The sequence below is a fragment of the Acipenser ruthenus genome, chromosome 7 (assembly GCF_902713425.1).
Source record: "Acipenser ruthenus chromosome 7, fAciRut3.2 maternal haplotype, whole genome shotgun sequence".
NCBI classification, from domain to species: Eukaryota; Metazoa; Chordata; class Actinopteri; order Acipenseriformes; family Acipenseridae; genus Acipenser; species Acipenser ruthenus.
Genome location: NC_081195.1, coordinates 53,059,458 through 53,077,258, shown reverse-complemented (window position 1 = coordinate 53,077,258; position 17,801 = coordinate 53,059,458). Strand labels below are relative to the sequence as shown.

Here is a 17,801-nt window from a genome sequence, read left to right as displayed (position 1 = left end):
CTACCCGTCTTGGTGATTTGGGTCTTAATGTGAGCAATGGGTCTGGTCACCTCTCTTGGCAAGGGCATCAAAGTCTGGTGTCATTTTTGAGGTAGAGATCCTCAGAACAGCTGACAAGTGGTCATTTGTTAAATTTGACCTGTGATGGGATTTGTTGTAGTTCATGACTGAGAACGTTTGTTCACACACATATGTGGACCCGAATAAAACCAGCATCCTCTGGGCGTGCTTTTTCATGTTTGGAAACTTTGTTTCATTCAGTGAGCCATAAAACTATTGTAGCTGTTTTGTACTTCTCCTTCAAAGCACTGTCACACTGGATGTCGACGAGCTCCAGTTGTGTGTCTGGTGGTGCTTTCTCGCTTTCGAAAGATAGGGGGCATGATACAAGCTCCAGCTCAGTCTCAATCTTGCTAAAGTCTGAGAAGCGGCGGGAGAACTCGGCATGCAGGTCGATCAAAGTGCTACTGTATGTCACTGTATGATGTATGCTACTGCATGATGGGGGCGCGTTCAGTGCTGCCAGTGTCGGGAAATGAGCGAGAGACCTGCTGCTCATTTGTCTGGAGAACAACAGAAGTTTGGCCTTGAACGCTTTCACGTTGGAATACAGTTCATGCACAAAAACACCCTTTCCCTGGAGCTTCATGTTTAGATTGTTCAGATGCCCCAGTATGTCCACACCGAAAGCAAAGTCGGCCAGCCAGTCTGTGTCTTGTAACTCGGGGAAGTTGTCAGCTTTACCAACCGTATCAGGGAACATACCAATCTCCCCTCTCAGCTCCCACACACGGCGAAAGACTTTCCCCAGGCTTAGCCAGCGCACATTTGAATGATATAACAAGTCCTGGTGCTTTGCCTCTGTGTCATTGAGCAGCTGAATGAACTGACGATGGTTAAGCCCCCTTGCCCATATAAAGTTTACAAGTTTCACGACCACTTTGACAAAATGTTCGAGCTTCAACACACTTTTTCACAGGGCTTCCTGATGAATAATACAGAGAAGAAATATCAATTCCTCCGAGTTTGGGCTTTCTTCTTTTAATTTGTCTTGTAATCTTTTTAGTAGGCCAATGTTCTTACCGGTTAGATTTGTGTCAGTTTACGCCACGGTAGATTCATTTTTTCCAAGCAGGCAGACACACTGTCATATAAGTCAGAGCCCCTGGTTATCCCCATTGCAAGAAGTTCCTCTGTTATTTCAAAGTTAATAATTCCTCTGACAAAAATTAAAAATTGAGCGGTGTCTTTGATGTCAGTACTCTCATCCAGTGCGATAGAAAAAAAGATTGAAGCCATCTGCTTTCTTTTTCAGCTCGGAGGTTAGCTCATCTCCTATTACTTCCACACACCTGGTGATGGTTCGGCGTGATAAGCTAATTTTCTCGAATTGGCTTTTACTATCAGGATAAAGTATACTAGCAGTCTCCACCATACAGTCTTTCACAAATTCCCCTTCAGCAAAAGGCTTGCTATGCTTTGCAATGTTATGTGCCACTATGTAGCTTGCCTTAGTTACCGATTCTTGAGTAGAGAGGTCTGTTTAGTAAAAACATTTTGTTGGGCTTTTAAGTTCGTGGCAAGTTTAGAGGCCTTGCTTGCCTTTTCCTGAGAGGACAGATTGCTAGCGTAGTTAGCATGCTTGCTTGAAAAATGACGACTGAGATTGTATTCCTTAAAAACTGCAATACTTTCTTGGCATATCAGACATACCGCCTTCTGTCCAACATTAGTGAAAAAGTATTTTGGTGTCCATTCTTCCTTGAACACACGACATTCAGAGTCCACTTTTCTCTTTTTCGCCGCACTCATTTTTCATGTCAACGTCGTCAAGCATGGAGGTGACCGTGAGCGCATTCAGATTGACTGAATGTAGGCCTAATACCAACAGCTGCTAGGCTACAGCGCCATCTATTGGAATTTGTTTGTATAGCATGGAAGAAGTCATTTTTAGGCCAAAAATTGCAACTCAAATATAATGACATTTAATTAGTTTTAAAAATGGCTCGCGGGCCGGATTGAAGTGCCCCGCGGGCCGTGCTTTGCCCCCCACTGACTTAGAGTCAAGAAAACGCCACGCTTCAATGTGGCAGTCAGCGTACAGTTGCCATTTTTTGCTTTTTTTTTTTTTAATGTACCTAGCTCTATTGTACATTTTATCGTTAGTTAACACCAGCTGTCTGTATTTAATATAAAATAATTATTACATGTGGAGTAAAATGTAACTTTACAAAACACGAACTTTCTCATCCAAAAACATAGGAGTTTTTGATACGCGTCCTCGGTCTTCATGAAAACAAATCTGGGCATGCGCAGTGCAGGGAAAATAGTAGGAACGTTTGATTGGGAGCATAAATTGGCGTGACAACGGTTCTAATCAGATCCACTGCAGTTTTGATTATTAAAATAGATGTTTGTGTTATTAAAGACGGGGAAACTTATCTAGGTAGGGACAACTATCTAAACTTATTATTTTCCTCACCTTTTTTTCTTTCTGCTGTGGATTTCCATACTGTGTGTGGTATGCACATGTTGAAAGTCATTCGGCTGTCAGATTTGTAAATCATTGTAAATACCCTAGCCATTTTACCTCATTCAAATATAAATAGCTTTGACACATTTATTGAGTATACTGCTAGATTTTTTTATTTTTTTTATGGGTTGCGTTTGAAGACGCACACACAATATTTTCTATGACTGGTTGTGAACACTCTGATTTTGGATGGAAGCCTCTGTGATTGCAAAAACAACCCCATTTCAAAATGATCTTCTAGTATTCACTGAAAACAAACAAACAAAAAAAATAACGCAGTTCAACCTGTCAGTACATTTTAAAGCCTGTTTCGTGCACCTCATTCCAAAAATAAGATCGTTGGCATCATTTTATTTGCAGGGGGACATATGTCACTTGTAACTTAATAAGGGTTAACTGTTTTTTTTTCATGTCAGTTTCAAGAATGCTGAAATAAATAAGCCTCGAAATAAGAAATTGCAGGATACCAGCCTACACGTTGTTTATGCTAGTTAAAACAAAAGAGGATTAACAGTTAGAATTCCTTGTTCACCAGCCACTAATGGAAATGCCAGTTATTGTGGGATTAAAAAATAAAGGCTTTTGCCGGAATGGTGTTAGAAATTCATATTTAAATCCCTTTCTCTCTTTTATTTAAATCCCTTTCTCTCTTTTATCGTCACTACGTATTATAAAGTGCCACATCCTAACAGGAAAGGTAATCCAGTATGGCAGTGTTGTTTTGAATTTCCGGAATTACAAAATATTCGTTTCATTAAATTTTAAAATAATTCAACGCAACCGTTATTTCTTTGTTGGGACATCTTGTATGTGCGGTGTGTTCTGGGAAATGTAGTTATCTTGCAGTTCATAGAGCTCGGGAACTGTAAAAACTACAATCCCAGTAAGCACAGCGCACTTCCCTGCCCAGCGTGGATGTATGGCATAAGGCTGCAGCTGTGCTTTCTTGAGAAGCTCATTGAACTGAATCATGGCAACGGTGACAGATCCCAGCTCCTTGGCATCTTTCTCCAAGTGCATCACCAGACACTTGAATCTGCGCTTTCATGTAGATTTCGACCGTCATGTTATTAAAGGGAACGTCGCTCTAACTATAGAGGCATTGGAAGACAAATTGTCTAGCCTGGTAACGTTGTCTTTTTTCTTCTGTAATACCGACTACAGTAAATGCATGTAATTCTTTCATCTGTAAATGATTAACAGCAGTAATATGTGAACTATGTAGGTATATAGTATCACAATGCTTCTGATGTGTTGTTTTGTGATGCCTGCTGATACTACATCAGTATGTCAATCGCATTGAATTACTGTGAAGGAGTACGATCCACAAACGCGTGTATAACAGATACGAATCCTACTTATATATGTTTTTTTTGTTTGTTTGTTTGTTTTTTTTATTCTGTGATTTCATTCCAGACTTTTAAATACTTATGTTCTTAGTTTTTGGTACAGTAAACTACGTTAGGTACGGTAAGCTTTATTTTTGTCTGTCACTGGGTCTGAAGCCGCAGGTGTTACTTTGCGAAGTGTTAATAACAAGCTGGTGTCAAATGGAGTTATTGTGTGGTCGGCATTTCCAAATTCAAAGACTGTTAAACCTCGAAGTATAAACTGTTTGAGCAACCACAACAGAAAGATAACGCAAAAAAGTGAAAATACACGAAACTGCTAATGTCTGTGAATGCTGCAGCATTGATATCTTGTTTGAAGCTAACTCCTGAGAATCTGGATTTGACTGTTAATCTCTTGTAAATGGGGGGAAAACTGTATAAGCAAAAAGGACGGATTGCTTAAATTCTTAATGTCCACAAGTTGAATCATGAAGCCCCTTTTGACTTTGAAAGCTGTTGTTGAAATTTGATTCTCGAGTCATTTAAAAGGTGTTTTCAATTTCCTTATAATTTTTTTATTAGTTCGGTGTAAATTGTAAGGGAAACCAAGCATAAGAGGGGCAATAATCCGTACTGCGTACTGTGTACCGCTATGCAGTGTGTTTCAGAAGAGTGTGTACCACTATAGTATGCAATGTGTTTCAGAAGAGTTTGAAGATCAGTGTACCACTACAGTATGCATTGCTAAGAAATAAATAATAATAATAATAATAATAATAATAATAGAAGAGTTTGAAGATCTGTGTACCATTATAGTATGCATTGTGTTTCAGAAGAGTTTGAAGACATTTAGAGAAAGCACATTAAAGAGTATTTGATAGATGAAATTTAACTTTTTCTTCTTTTACTTTGTAGCAATTTGTAGCAATTACTGATTTTTTAATTGTACAAAAACATTTCATGCATGGAATTCACAATTTAATCTCACAATTTAGTCTCAAAATAGATTACAATATATATTATAACATTAACAGAAAATGCAAAAAAAAAAAAAAAAAAAAAAAAAAACTACTACCAGGTTTATGTTCCCCAGACCAACTATGACCGGATGGCACTGCTTCAAAATGACGAGTATCTGAATGGCTATGCAGAGCTAAGTGATCATTCCCCCCGATTCCCACCTCCTACAGGGAAATTGAAACTTATTTAGTGAAGCGTCAGCCCCTGGGGTGTTTTTGATAAAGATTCTCCTTCCAAGCAGTGACCTTCCGTCAGCCCTGTGCTGTCAAAGTCTGTAGCTGCTTTTTGTGATTGAAACTGACGTGCAAAAGGGAACTAGAGCTTTTACATATTACTGAATAAAAGTGTAGGTCGGGGCTGGTGTTTGCAAAGCACATTCATTTGTCAAGTGAACGATAGCCCATTTATACAATAATGAGTGAACACACAGCAGGTGTAGCCAACTCTTTACACTTATAGTTTACAGTTGAAATAATGCAAGGGCCTTTGGGGAAACAGTGAGACTTCAGGCTGAAGAATACAAAGTTCTGCCTTTGAAACTGACCTTTTGAAGCAGCACATCTAATGCAGCCTCTTGCCTTGATGAGATGTGGTGACTCAGGGCTAAGGCTGGATATTGGAAATTCTGGTGTGTTTGTGTGCAACAGTAGCTTTAGTTATAAAAGATTTAAGACACATTGATGTGCTTTAAAGCAATTAAGCAGCTGTTGGAAAGCCTAATGCAACAGTATACAAGTCGCCAATAGGGGAGAACAAATGGTTGTGTCATCTAGCTTTTCAATAACTAAGTAAGTAACAGTAATAGTACTGTTATATATATCGCAGGACTATAATCTGTGTAGTAAATTATTGAAAAGCAAACATTAATTAATTGTTTAGGATGCATTAGATTGCTTCAGATAAGCGATTTCAGATGTTTTAAGAATTACATTTGAAAACACTTTTCACTGTTCTAATGGCTACTGAAGGTTGCCAAGCAGGTCATCTTTCTGAGCTTTTGACGACAAATACTTACATCATTACAAACACAAATACAGAGCTCCCTTGAATAAATATGCCACTACTAGCTTAAATATTTATTTTTTATTTTTTATTTTTTTTTAATCATACTTTTCTGGTTTATATATTGGTAGCCAATTTAAATGTATTTACTGCCTTGCTTATACAGTAGCTAAAATGAGATGTGTTACACAGACCTGTGACAGGGTTGTGCAATAAGTTGTGCAATAATATTATTTGAGCCTTGGGCTATAGTCCTTTTGATCATATTTTTTAAAGGCTGTATCAGTTGATGTGTTTGTTACAGTTTTAGCAAATTCTTTGTTTTAATTCTAGCTGGTGGCTCCTTTGTGTAACATGTTACCGGATTTACTGTCATATGTGTGTCTTTAGCCTTCACTTCTTCATTTTACATTTCCTTCTATGTGTTTGACTTGTGCTGTTTTACATTTTGCTGTTCATTTTTGCACTTTCACCTTCCCCTTTGTTTCTGTGTAGCTTTATGTTGTGTAATACTTGGCTATTCCAACATCTTTTACAAACATTAATTAATTGTTTAGGATGCATTAGATTTGCACAGCTTTGCCATCTTACTGTATGAAAAAAATGTTTTAAAAAATAAAAACAGAAGGGGAAAATATTTATATTTAGTAGTGTTCTCCTTTTTTCAAGTTTAATAGCATTTTTATGTTTACCTTCAGATTTTGGACACAAAGGACCTGAAAATAAACAAAGTTACAGCCAATGGACAGGATGCCAAGTTTACTTTGGGAACGGCACACAGCTTCAATGGCTCTCCCCTGGAGATCACCCTTCCGTTTGAGTTGTCCAGGTAAGCGTGCAAGCAGCAGCAGCAGCAGCTAAGTGTGCATTTCAACATTGCTGCTTTGTGGTTGCAAACCTTCTTTAGGCAGAGCGGAGACGGTATTTTGTAATCCCAAGAAGGGACGTTAACAGTGGTGACCTTTAAGAAGTCTAATCAGTGAATCTTTAAACATGACTAGTTAACAGACCACAGTTAATTATATACATATATAGATATATAGATATATAGATATATAGATATACATTTATATATTTTGTAAACCATAGTGAGGCATCCTGTTTTTTGAAGAGATGTAGCAAGATATGTTTCTGTTATGTTACTCAGCATCAGGCAATACACACATGATTGCCCTTAATTAAAGCAAGTTCAATGTTTGTAACAAAGCCTTTTCACCCTTTTAAATACACAGCCCCAGACACAAGAATTGCAAAGAAAAGCACTTGCGTGCACTTTTATTATTTACAGAAATTAAAATAAAACAAAACAAAAAACCTAACTCCATCAAGTAGTGCAAAACTAAACTTTTTAAAGGAACTCTATAAACCTGGACGGCTAAGCCATTTACCGGTTGCAAAACTCTCAGTAGTCCTGCAGCTCCCTCCTGGACTACAATTGTTCTCCTCCACCCCCTACTCTGCCACACTCTATCTATCTATCTATCTATCTATCTATCTATCTATCTATCTATCTATCTATCTATCTATCTATCTAATCTCCTTATTTGTTATCAATATTACCACTTACAAAAAATTATTAAAAAGAAAAAGGCTTTCTATCTTGTAGGATACCTGTGTTCAGATCTTAGGCAACCAAATGATTATGCGCTACATACTCTATATTGCCACAGTCTGACATTTTGTAAGGCAGTGGCTTAATTTTCAGTCCGCATTCTGATAATTATGAAGATTATGATTTAATGAGGCACTGGTCTAAAGTGTTTGCATGAGGACATTTTGGAACCTTAAAGATAACAGTATTTCCGTGTTTAGTTTCATACAAACAGTCATTTCTTAAGCATATATGTAACTGGGAGATCTGCCTTGTTTCAGGGGTCAGCACGTGATCATTGAAGTGTCTTATGAGACCTCGCCACAAGCCTTCGCACTGCAGTGGCTCACCCCTGAGCAGACAGCAGGGAAGAAGCACCCCTATCTCTTCAGTCAGTGCCAGGTATGACACCTAGACCACACCCCCTTCCTTCAGTACCACAGACACAGGCACTGTGTAAATGGACCTCGGCTGTAAATACAATCTGCCAGTAACTGGTGCTTTAACATGATGTGCAAAATACAATGTAAAGACTTTCAATGGGCCAGGTCCCTGGAACTGGGTCCCACGTTCTGTAATGAATTTGTTATTGACAAAAAAAGTAGATACTGAATTTGATCTTTTTAGTAATGGCGTCTCGCTCAAACCGGAGTGCAAGGGTCATTGGTTTTCTTGCTGATCTCAATGGATTTAGTTTCTATAAATCCATTTTTTTAAATATCTAATGAAAGGACAAAGGTTCTGTACCTTTTTCTGCAGTAAACCTGGTATGAAAATGCACCCTCTCCTTCATTATCAATACTGAACCAGCCCACAAGTTGACTTGAACGCCTTCTTATTGCTCAGTGATGAAGATTACAGCTGGTTTTATCTTGAATTAAGATGTTGGAATCCATACTGGTAATACCACATGAGAAGCAAAATTAACAACTCATATTGTCTGGTTTCTCCACCCTTTATCTAAATTTGTCTTACTGAACTTGGTCCAATTCTATGACTAAATAGTGTAAACAAAAAAAAACCCTTACAGCACCTCTATTTTTTTGAGTATATTATATTATTATCCCCTTGGTTTGTTAAAGATTAAATGGGAATGGTAGGGATTGGGGCTCAGTTGTAGCAAAACGCTCCCAAAAAACAGACCTGGAGTCACAGTTAAGAGTTAGGAAACTTGGGGCAAAGGTTTTAGTAATCAAGTAAAATTGTTTTTTAAATACCTGTATGAATTGCAGTGAAGGTTGTTAAACTAAGCTATACTTTACAGCTTTATGTTTTGATCTAGATCATTATTTCTGTATAACTTTTTGTTTCAGGCTACCCATTGCCGGACCATGGTCCCATGTCAGGATACACCATCTGTGAAGCATACCTACTATGCTCAGGTATGTTATTCTGAGAACACAACAGAGCCCTAGCATAAGCCACCTCTCTTATCAGGATACAATTGTATGCCACAACACTTTATCAGTACACACTGTTTTATCAATACCGCTAAACAATACAATAGAGAACATTTTTATACTTCACAAAAGGGCATTATAGAGAGGCAGCAATGTGCAGTTGCTGAGAGAGTAGGCAGAAGCTTCCACTTAGTTCTAAAGAGTCACAGAGAGGATGTGGTTGTGTATCAAGCTGAAACATGCTTTTATAAAACTGTATTTGTGTTGTTTATTTAACATTCTACAGTACGTTTACAGTATTAAGGGCATTATATTTTCCATATCTATAGTTTATCATCATGTCACTTGGTTTATATGTTGCTCAAAAAGGATTTTCTCTTTGAACCAGGTCTCGGTGCCGAAGGAGTTGGTGGCTGTTATGAGTGCTGTCAGGGATGGCCAAGAGGCCGACCCCAAGGACAGCAGCAGGACCATCTACCGATTCAGGCAAGCTGTAAGTGTTAGAGCCCTAAGAGCAGGGGTCGGGTGACAAATATTTGATAAAACAGTGGTGCTGACAGTTTAATTCATGTGTCTGTGGTGAACGAAAGATTCGCAAAATAAAATGAATAAACCTTTTATTTAAAATCATGTAAATATTATTGCAGATATTGGCTATATAGGAAGATGACTGTTTTAAATATTGCAGGCAACAGATCTAATAGTTTTTCTGGGTAATGGTAACATCTTTAACATCCTTTGGTCAGGAAGAAATTGAGTTCCTGTAATATTTTTCAGCTGAACCACAGATAAACTAATGGTATGTTAATTGGTTGAGATATGTTTCTAGACACATCCTTTGGTTAACGTGCAGACAGACATCTAAAAACCAGTGTTGCTGCTTTCATACTGACAATTACAGGCAGTGAAAGAGAATACTGCAAATAAACACAGCCCTTGAAATGAGTGGGAATAGTAATATAATGGCTCTTATCTTGCCATTTAGAAATTACTGTAAAATAAATTGTACAGAAGTTGGGATGAAAACTGGGTGTGTTTAATCTAACAGTATGTTTTCTTATTAAATAGGTGGCAATGCCATCTTACTTGATTGCTATTGTGGTTGGTGCATTAGAGAGCAGGTGAGTTCAAGTATGTTTTGTTGGATTTGAGAATATGTGGTTCTATGTACAGTAAGATAAGGGTCTTCTTTTTTGTCGTAGTATATATTTGGAAATTATAGCTAAGCTGTCAAGATGACTTGTTACTAATGTCTTGATACAGCAGTTAGAGGTGAAACAGTAACATCAAGTAGCCAGTTTTGGCTAATGCCTTCATCAGTATGTGCTAAAGTGCTTTCCAGAGGGGGAAGTAAAATAATGACCCCAAATTTAATTCTGAAGGTAAAGAAGTGGTGCATCATCTCCTTGTGTCCTAAAGTCAGATCAGCCCTTCATAACTCTTCTGATTGTTATTTCCTTGCTCCCTTACTTCAGCATCCTCCAATGGATGACCTATGTTGCTCTTCTGCAGTTGCACATCCTGTTTGCAGTCTTACCAGCTTACCAGACCCCAGCAGCAAAGCTGAATTGATACTGGCCAGACTAGACCACTTCAAAGACACAACACTTCTGCGAAAGCTTATAAAAAAAAAAGCTGTGGTTTTACCCTCCAGACTAAATGCCCATATACGTCAGGCATTTTGCTTTACCATTTTTCTAATCAATTTATTTGTATACTTTCTCAGTTCCTCATTAGTGTAGGTAAGGGAGCCCTAGAAACAAAATTTTGCATCTGTTCTGAACTCCTCAAGTATGAGTTTAAAATATCTGATTTTATCTTTTTATTGCAGAGAAATTGGACCTAGAACTAGGGTGTGGTCAGAGAAGGAGCTGGTGGATCTCGCAGCCTATGAGTTTGCTGAGGTGGGTCATGTTTAATAACATCTCCACACAAGTGTTGTTTAAAATGAATCTCTGTCTCTCTGTTGACAACACCATCATCCTGGAGCATGATTAAACACAGACCTAATCACGCAGGTTTCTTATAGTTTAACCTTAGAATTCTGATTGAGAGTTTTGAAGTTATGGATGTGTATTGATCTATTCAATTTCAAACCTGAATTTCACATTTTTTTCCAGACTGAAGCCATGCTGAAGACTGCTGAACAGCTGGCCGGGCCCTATGTGTGGGGACAGTATGACCTGCTGGTGCTTCCTCCTTCCTTCCCTTATGGTGGTATGGAGAATCCCTGTCTCACCTTTGCAACCCCAACCCTGCTGGTAAGACAGGAGTCTTGTTCTAAATGAAATCTCTGTTTCTGTAAATAATAATAATAATAATAATGATAATTGCCCTCCAAGGTTTATTTGCATTATGTTTGCCTTTAAATAAAAAAGAGGATTTCTAGTCAGTTTAAAGGATGTCGCCATTTGTTTGTTTCTCAATGTTTTTCTTCCCATTTTTAGTTCCTTCAATGGAAAAGGATGTGGTGACTGTAAGCAGCCAATACAATTATAGAGTTTTCATTTCCACACAGTAACATCCTATTGATATATGTTGATGCAATAGCTACAGGAAGTTGGGTTATGTTGAATGTGTAATAGCTGGTGAATTGAGAAATTCAAGTAACTTAATTTATGATGAAAGATGCAAAGGACACAGAGACTTCTTTTTAGGTTGAACAAGGGATAATGTTTTTTTGTTTCTGTTTCAGGCTGGAGACCGATCCTTATCCAGTGTAAGTAATCAGCCGTAGTTGAGAGCTTTAAACATTCCGGTTAAAAGCACGCTTTGTTGTGTTCTAGTTCTGTCTGATACTTATCGCAACGCTTTGATTGTCGTTGTTTTTCTCTCTAGGTAATTGCACATGAAATCTCCCACAGCTGGACGGGCAACCTGGTGACCAACAAAACATGGGAGCACTTCTGGTACATTTTGGGGGCAACAAGAACATTACAAATACACTGAAGATTGCTGTGTGTGCCTGAGGGGATAACAAATATTGTAGTTAACAGTGACTTTTGAATTTGCCAACAAAATGGCTGCGCACTGGCCATTATATTTTAAATGCAAACAGAGTAGATGCTGCCTCCTGCTTCTTATGTCACCCGTCTGGCCTATACATCGCTATCCGGGATCAACCTTGCTTCTATTGTAGGATCTGATGAAACCTCAAGCCATGCTGCTGTGGCTGCAGGAATTAAAAGAGAAAACAATAAGTAATCCTGCATGATTAACATACAAGTTTGCTTCTCCATCAGGTTAAACGAAGGCCATACAGTCTACCTGGAGCGTATGATTGCGGGCCGTATGTTCAATGAACCGTTCAGGCAGTTCAAAGCTATGGGAGGCTGGAAAGAGCTGCAGGATTCAGTAAGTTAGTCAGGCTGTAAATTTGTGGAGGGTTTTTTATTTTAAATAAATACATTTGAAAGATTTGGCTGAACTTGACTTTTAAATGACACCTTACCAGGCAAATTGTTCATAACCAAAAATTGTCAACTGCAAACCTCTATAGCAGGTGTTTGTCAACCTAAATAATTGTTTTCTGCTTCAGATCAACACATTTGGAGCGAAGAACCCCCTGACCAATCTTGTTCCTGATCTGAACGAAGTGAATACAGATGAAGCCTTCTCCTTGGTCCCGTATGAAAAGGGGTTCGCTCTGCTTTACCATCTCGAGGAGCTGCTTGGGGGGCCAGGTAACGTGGAAGGCTGTAGTTGTGCATATGGGCCAGCTGTGCTGTGAAGCAGGCCTGGCAGAAAGAGAACAATTCAGTATTAAATGCATTTTGTTTATACAGCTTCCACTTGATTATCCAGAACACTGGATTTTATAAAGCAGAAGAATTCAATGAAAACAATTGATCATCGGGACCAAAACTTTTAAGTTCTCTCATTGGCTGATTACTACAGAGTATTATTTAATTAGACAGTATTTAAACCTGCATTTCTGGCAGCGTTTCTTAACAAGCTGAGCCTCAAAAGATTATTTATCATTAACAATTAATCTCTTTGTTGGAATGCCTCTGGATGGCTGCCTGATAATTGCAGCGTACAATTACTACATTGTTGTTTTGTTTTTGACAGAGGTGTTTATGGGTTTCGTCAAGTCCTACATTCAAATGTTTGCCCATAGCAGTGTCAGCACAGATGACTGGAAAAACTACCTGTATAAATATTTCAAGGATAAGGTAGGGTATTAATTTAGTTTCATTCATCAAATAAACAAATACCTGTTTAAATTTAGAACAAATACATATAATTTATTGTATTGTGGTCAGTTTTCAATATTTGTATGTAAACTAAATACAATTACAGTTATGTTTACAGTATACATTTCTTACCAGGTTGACATTCTCAATAAAGTAGACTGGAATGGCTGGATGCATACCCCTGGCATGCCTCCAGTAAAACCACAGTAAGTAAATGACTTTCTTCATGAAAACTACACTTCTGCCGTTGTGTGCTTCGTGAAGCTCAATAATATGTAATTGTAGGTATGAATGTCATTCAGATGTAATTTAAAAAAAGGAATGTTAAGCAGTAACCATGGATGTATTTTCACAGATATGACACAACATTAGCAGATGCCTGCATTGCCTTATGTAAGAGATGGATCAAGGTTAGCATGGTTTTCATTGTGGATTGCAATCTAATTACCACTGTTTTATTTGTTGAACACACATGTACCGTGTATAGCATAAAGTGTGTTAATAGTATATGGTTTAGTATGAATAAGCAAAGTGTATTGTTAATAGACGTTGATAACGTATTGGCTTAAACTTTCACATTTTCAGGAGAGAGAATGCAAAATGACATATTCATTATCTTTTCTGTAGAAAATATAGTCCAATGATTTGCCATAATATTGGGATCCTTGCAAAGTTGTGAAACAAATATGAGAAATGTACTTGTGAAACTAGTATTTTTCTAATATCATTTTAATTATGGTGCCAAATAACAACAGCTATGATAACTCTGATGTTGCATTAAAACCCTCAAAAACATTCGGTATCTGATGACAGATATATAGACAGGTCTCTCCCATCCAAAAAACACAACTTCTAAAAGTACAATGATCCCTAAACAGAAACCTTATTTATGTATTTCCTATGTTTGTATATTCATGTACTTTGTGTTTTCCTCGAGGCAAGCAAAGCTGACTTGAGCTCTTTCAGTGCAGCTGATCTGCAGAAGCTGTCATCCCATCAAGTGATTGAGTTTTTTGCCCTGTTGCTGCATGAGGTACTGTGTAGGTTTAGGTGGCAAATTGTGTTGGGTCATAAGTGTTGTATTGCTTGATTTTCAATGTGTTTTATGTTTTATAGTGTGAAATAATGTGTGGTTAGTATATTGTATGTTATGCTTCTAAGATTAGCTGTAAAAAAAGATTGATTATGTACAGCACAACCTGTTATATCCAATCCTGTAAATGCGATAGCCTCTTTTACCCAATTTACCTCTGTCCATATGTTATTTACACATACTGGTACTAACTGAACAGTACTGATGGAAACTGATTTTAATACACATTTTATTATGGGTCTAAAACAGTAAATTCAGCTCTTGGCAGGAAAGATATTGTTACATTCGATGGATCCCTGGAACCAATTCAATCGGATATGACCCTAACCCTTAACAGCACTTTATTAATAAGCAAGTAACGTTATTGGAGTGTAAATTATGTTCATTCTTTCTCATAGTTTTATTTAAGTGTATTAAACTTGTATAACCTGAAACTTTGGACTTTCATACCAAGTTTTGTTTTTATGAGGACCCTTCCTATGGTTTATTATAAATAATTTGTGTTTGTTTGTTACAGGACCCAATTCCGCTGTCACATGTCAAGAGGATGCAGGAGGTGTACAACTTAAATGCTGTCAAAAATTCTGAAATACGATTCAGGTATGTACAGGTGTTTTAGTTTTTTCAAAATATATTATGGCCCAGATATTCTAAAGGTTTGCGCACCGTGCAGAGGGTTATGTGCGTTGCAAATGGCCGTTATGCACGAATGTGCAAAATGTACCCTATTTGAAACTTCTTTTTGCGTGCCACAATCCGTTTTGCGCTGTGCACAAATATAATGTATGCATAGTGCAATTTGGCAGGAGTGGCAGACAGCAAAGCATCAGTACATCTGTTTGAATTCCGTAGAATCTGTGATGGCCCAGATGCCTGTGATAGTGATAAACATTAGATTCAAATGTGTGCATGTGCACAAATTTGATATGCTTAACCACAAAAATATTTGAATTGCTCGAAAATGGCTAAGTTTTGAGACAGACTGTGACAGGCTTGCAAATGCGCAGAATGTATCCATTACATTACATTGTTGTGTAGTATTCCAATTCTGTGCATTCACGAGTAGCTCTTGTGCATTTCTGCTTTATTGGTATTGAATGCGCAGGTGGTTTTGTGAGGCACAGACAGATTTGCGAATTGAGCAAAAAACTGCTATTTTCCAACTTCGCGCAACTGTTTTGTGCTGTGTTGGAAAATATCAGTTTTTGTGCAAAAGCACTAATTTTTGCGAGGAGATTGAGTATCACTTAGAATATCTGAGCCTATGTTTCTTAAAGTGCTTAGATTGCTTAACTACACTGTTCAGTTCAAATAGCTGTGAATTTCCATAGCACCACCGTTTATATCATTAAAATAGAGCTATTTTTTATGATTTCATTTTAGATCAATTGAATTTACCTACGTGAACTGTGTGCTGCAGCTAAATTAAATAGGTTTCGGTTGCATTTAAGAAGATTGATTAGTCATGAAAAGCTCATTGGTATTTGCAGTATTGTAATTATTGAGAAACAAAGTACTATCTGTCAGCATATATTTTGTTCTAAATGTCAGTGCAGTAAAAAATGTACAGTCCTAAAGCTAGTATCATTAGATGGTGATATAGATATCATCAGATGTGAAATAGAGAACATGTGGGTTTGCGGTTGGTATTTTTTTTTTTTTTAACTTCTCTGCCAGTTTATCATAAGTTGATATAAATTAGTGTTGAGTGTGATTAAATAAAACAGTAATTACTTTCAATATCTTTAACATGGAATATCTGGTCCAATCATATACCATACTATTGGGTGTCTTGTAAAGTTGGGTTATGTATTTACATGATAAATACATGATCAGATGATCACCCCTCGTTTATTTTTGATGATGAAATATTTACTTATTTTGCAATTGCTGCAGGTGGCTGCGTGTTTGTGTCCGTGCTAAGTGGGAGGAGGCAGTCCCTCTGGCCTTCCAGATGGCTACTGAGCAAGGCAGAATGAAGTTTACTCGCCCGCTGTTCAGGTAGCGCCTCTTAACTTCTCTGATTTGAGTTGTTGGTGGACATATTTACATGCAGTGTATATTTAACATTAGTTTCAATGTTTCAAAGTGCTGCTTTCTATTTAATGAACAATTGCAGTAACGGATTTAGCTTCTATAAACTCATAGGTATTATTATTATTTGGGGTTTACTTTTATATTGTGATTTACTTTATATTTTTTTTCTCCTTTGTTTCAGAGAGCTGTACAATTTTGACAAGTACCGTGAGCAGACTGTCAGTACCTTTCTGAAGTGTAGATCCGCAATGCACGCAGTCACAGCCATGCTTGTGGCCAAGGACCTGAAGATTGACCAGGGGAAAAGCACTGCTTTGTAATAATTGGCTTAGACGTGCAGCATTGGATTTCTCGCTCTTGGCAGCAGCGCTTGTATTAGTGTAAGTTAAGGGGAAGTGACTTTCAGACCAGCAAAAAAGTCTGAATTGATCAAGGTTTTTATTGCTTAGGTTCACCAGTCTTTACAAGACTGTCTAATGCAGAAGATACAATACAATACAAGATTTGGCAACAATAACAAGAAGCTTTTAATCACATAAGAATATGAAGGAGTGGGTGTCAAGCCCCTGATCCTTTTATAAATCTGATTTAAAAAAAAAAAAAAAAAAAAGTGTTAAATGAATGCCCCACCCAAGTGATCATGTTGCAGCTATTGCCATGCTGTTGACTGCTTTCCAGTGTGGATGATCATCTGAAGTGTTCCACTAACTGAATGCTTGTTAAACATAAGAAATAAAAATGCTTTTGCGTTTTGACTGATGTGTCGGATGTTTGTGCTTTGTGTCACAAAGAGATTGAGAATCAAAACTTTCATTAAAATCCACATTTATACACATTTCAAACTCTGTTACAGCTTAGGATGTAAAACAAAATAAAATAAACTAGATCACTTTTTTTCCTTTTTTGTTGAAATTTAAAATATCCAGTAATAGACCAATAAGTTATGTGAATTCTGAATTTTGCCACAAGAGGGCAGACATGCTTCTGCAAAAGAACCCCACAGCTCTACATACAGGCTTGCATCAGGAAGATGATGGCTTCCTTGATACAGTCAACTCCTACGGTAATAACACTAATCAGTGTTTTGCTGTTACATGGTTACTGAAACGGACCGCTGTTTACCGCGTACCTGAAAATAACACTATACAGGCTCTAATTGGATCCGCTGCAGTTTTGATCATTAAAGTAGATTGTTATGTTGGTAAAGACGGGGAAACTTGACAATGATAAACTTATTATTTTCCAAATCTTTTATGTATTGTTGTTTCTGCTATTTATTTCCATACTGTGTGTGTTATCACATGTTGAAAGTCATAGGCTGTCAGATTTGTAAATCATTGTAAATACCCTAACCAGTTTACCTCATACCAGTATAGATAGCTTTGACACATTTATTGATTATGCATAGCCAAGATTCAGAATTGTGTGATTGAAGCAAAGGCTGGCTCGTATTTTTATAAGGCTGTTTGGATTTCAAGATTATCCTGCTAGTTGAAAAGCTGGTAAAGAAAAGTTCATATATTTAAAGTCACCTTCACTACAAACCCATGATAAAAGTTCACTGCTCTACACAATGGTAAAAACATAACATGCATAAT

At 37.4% G+C, this 17,801-nt stretch overlaps 1 protein-coding gene across 1 annotated transcript; it reads left to right on the top strand.

Annotated features, from left to right (window-relative positions):
- Window positions 1–3,436: 3,436 nt before the first annotated feature.
- On the top strand, window positions 3,437–16,958 carry LOC117414843 (leukotriene A-4 hydrolase-like). The gene is made up of 19 exons (XM_034024664.3): window positions 3,437–3,659; window positions 6,585–6,715; window positions 7,759–7,879; window positions 8,791–8,859; window positions 9,266–9,370; window positions 9,946–9,998; window positions 10,709–10,781; window positions 10,998–11,138; window positions 11,573–11,596; window positions 11,716–11,786; window positions 12,120–12,231; window positions 12,416–12,560; window positions 12,949–13,052; window positions 13,209–13,279; window positions 13,429–13,483; window positions 14,011–14,106; window positions 14,684–14,766; window positions 16,063–16,167; window positions 16,385–16,958. Exons 1-19 carry the CDS (start codon window positions 3,504–3,506, stop codon window positions 16,521–16,523), a joined length of 1,854 nt encoding a protein of 617 aa, XP_033880555.3. The 5' UTR covers window positions 3,437–3,503; the 3' UTR covers window positions 16,524–16,958.
- Window positions 16,959–17,801: the final 843 nt, after the last annotated feature.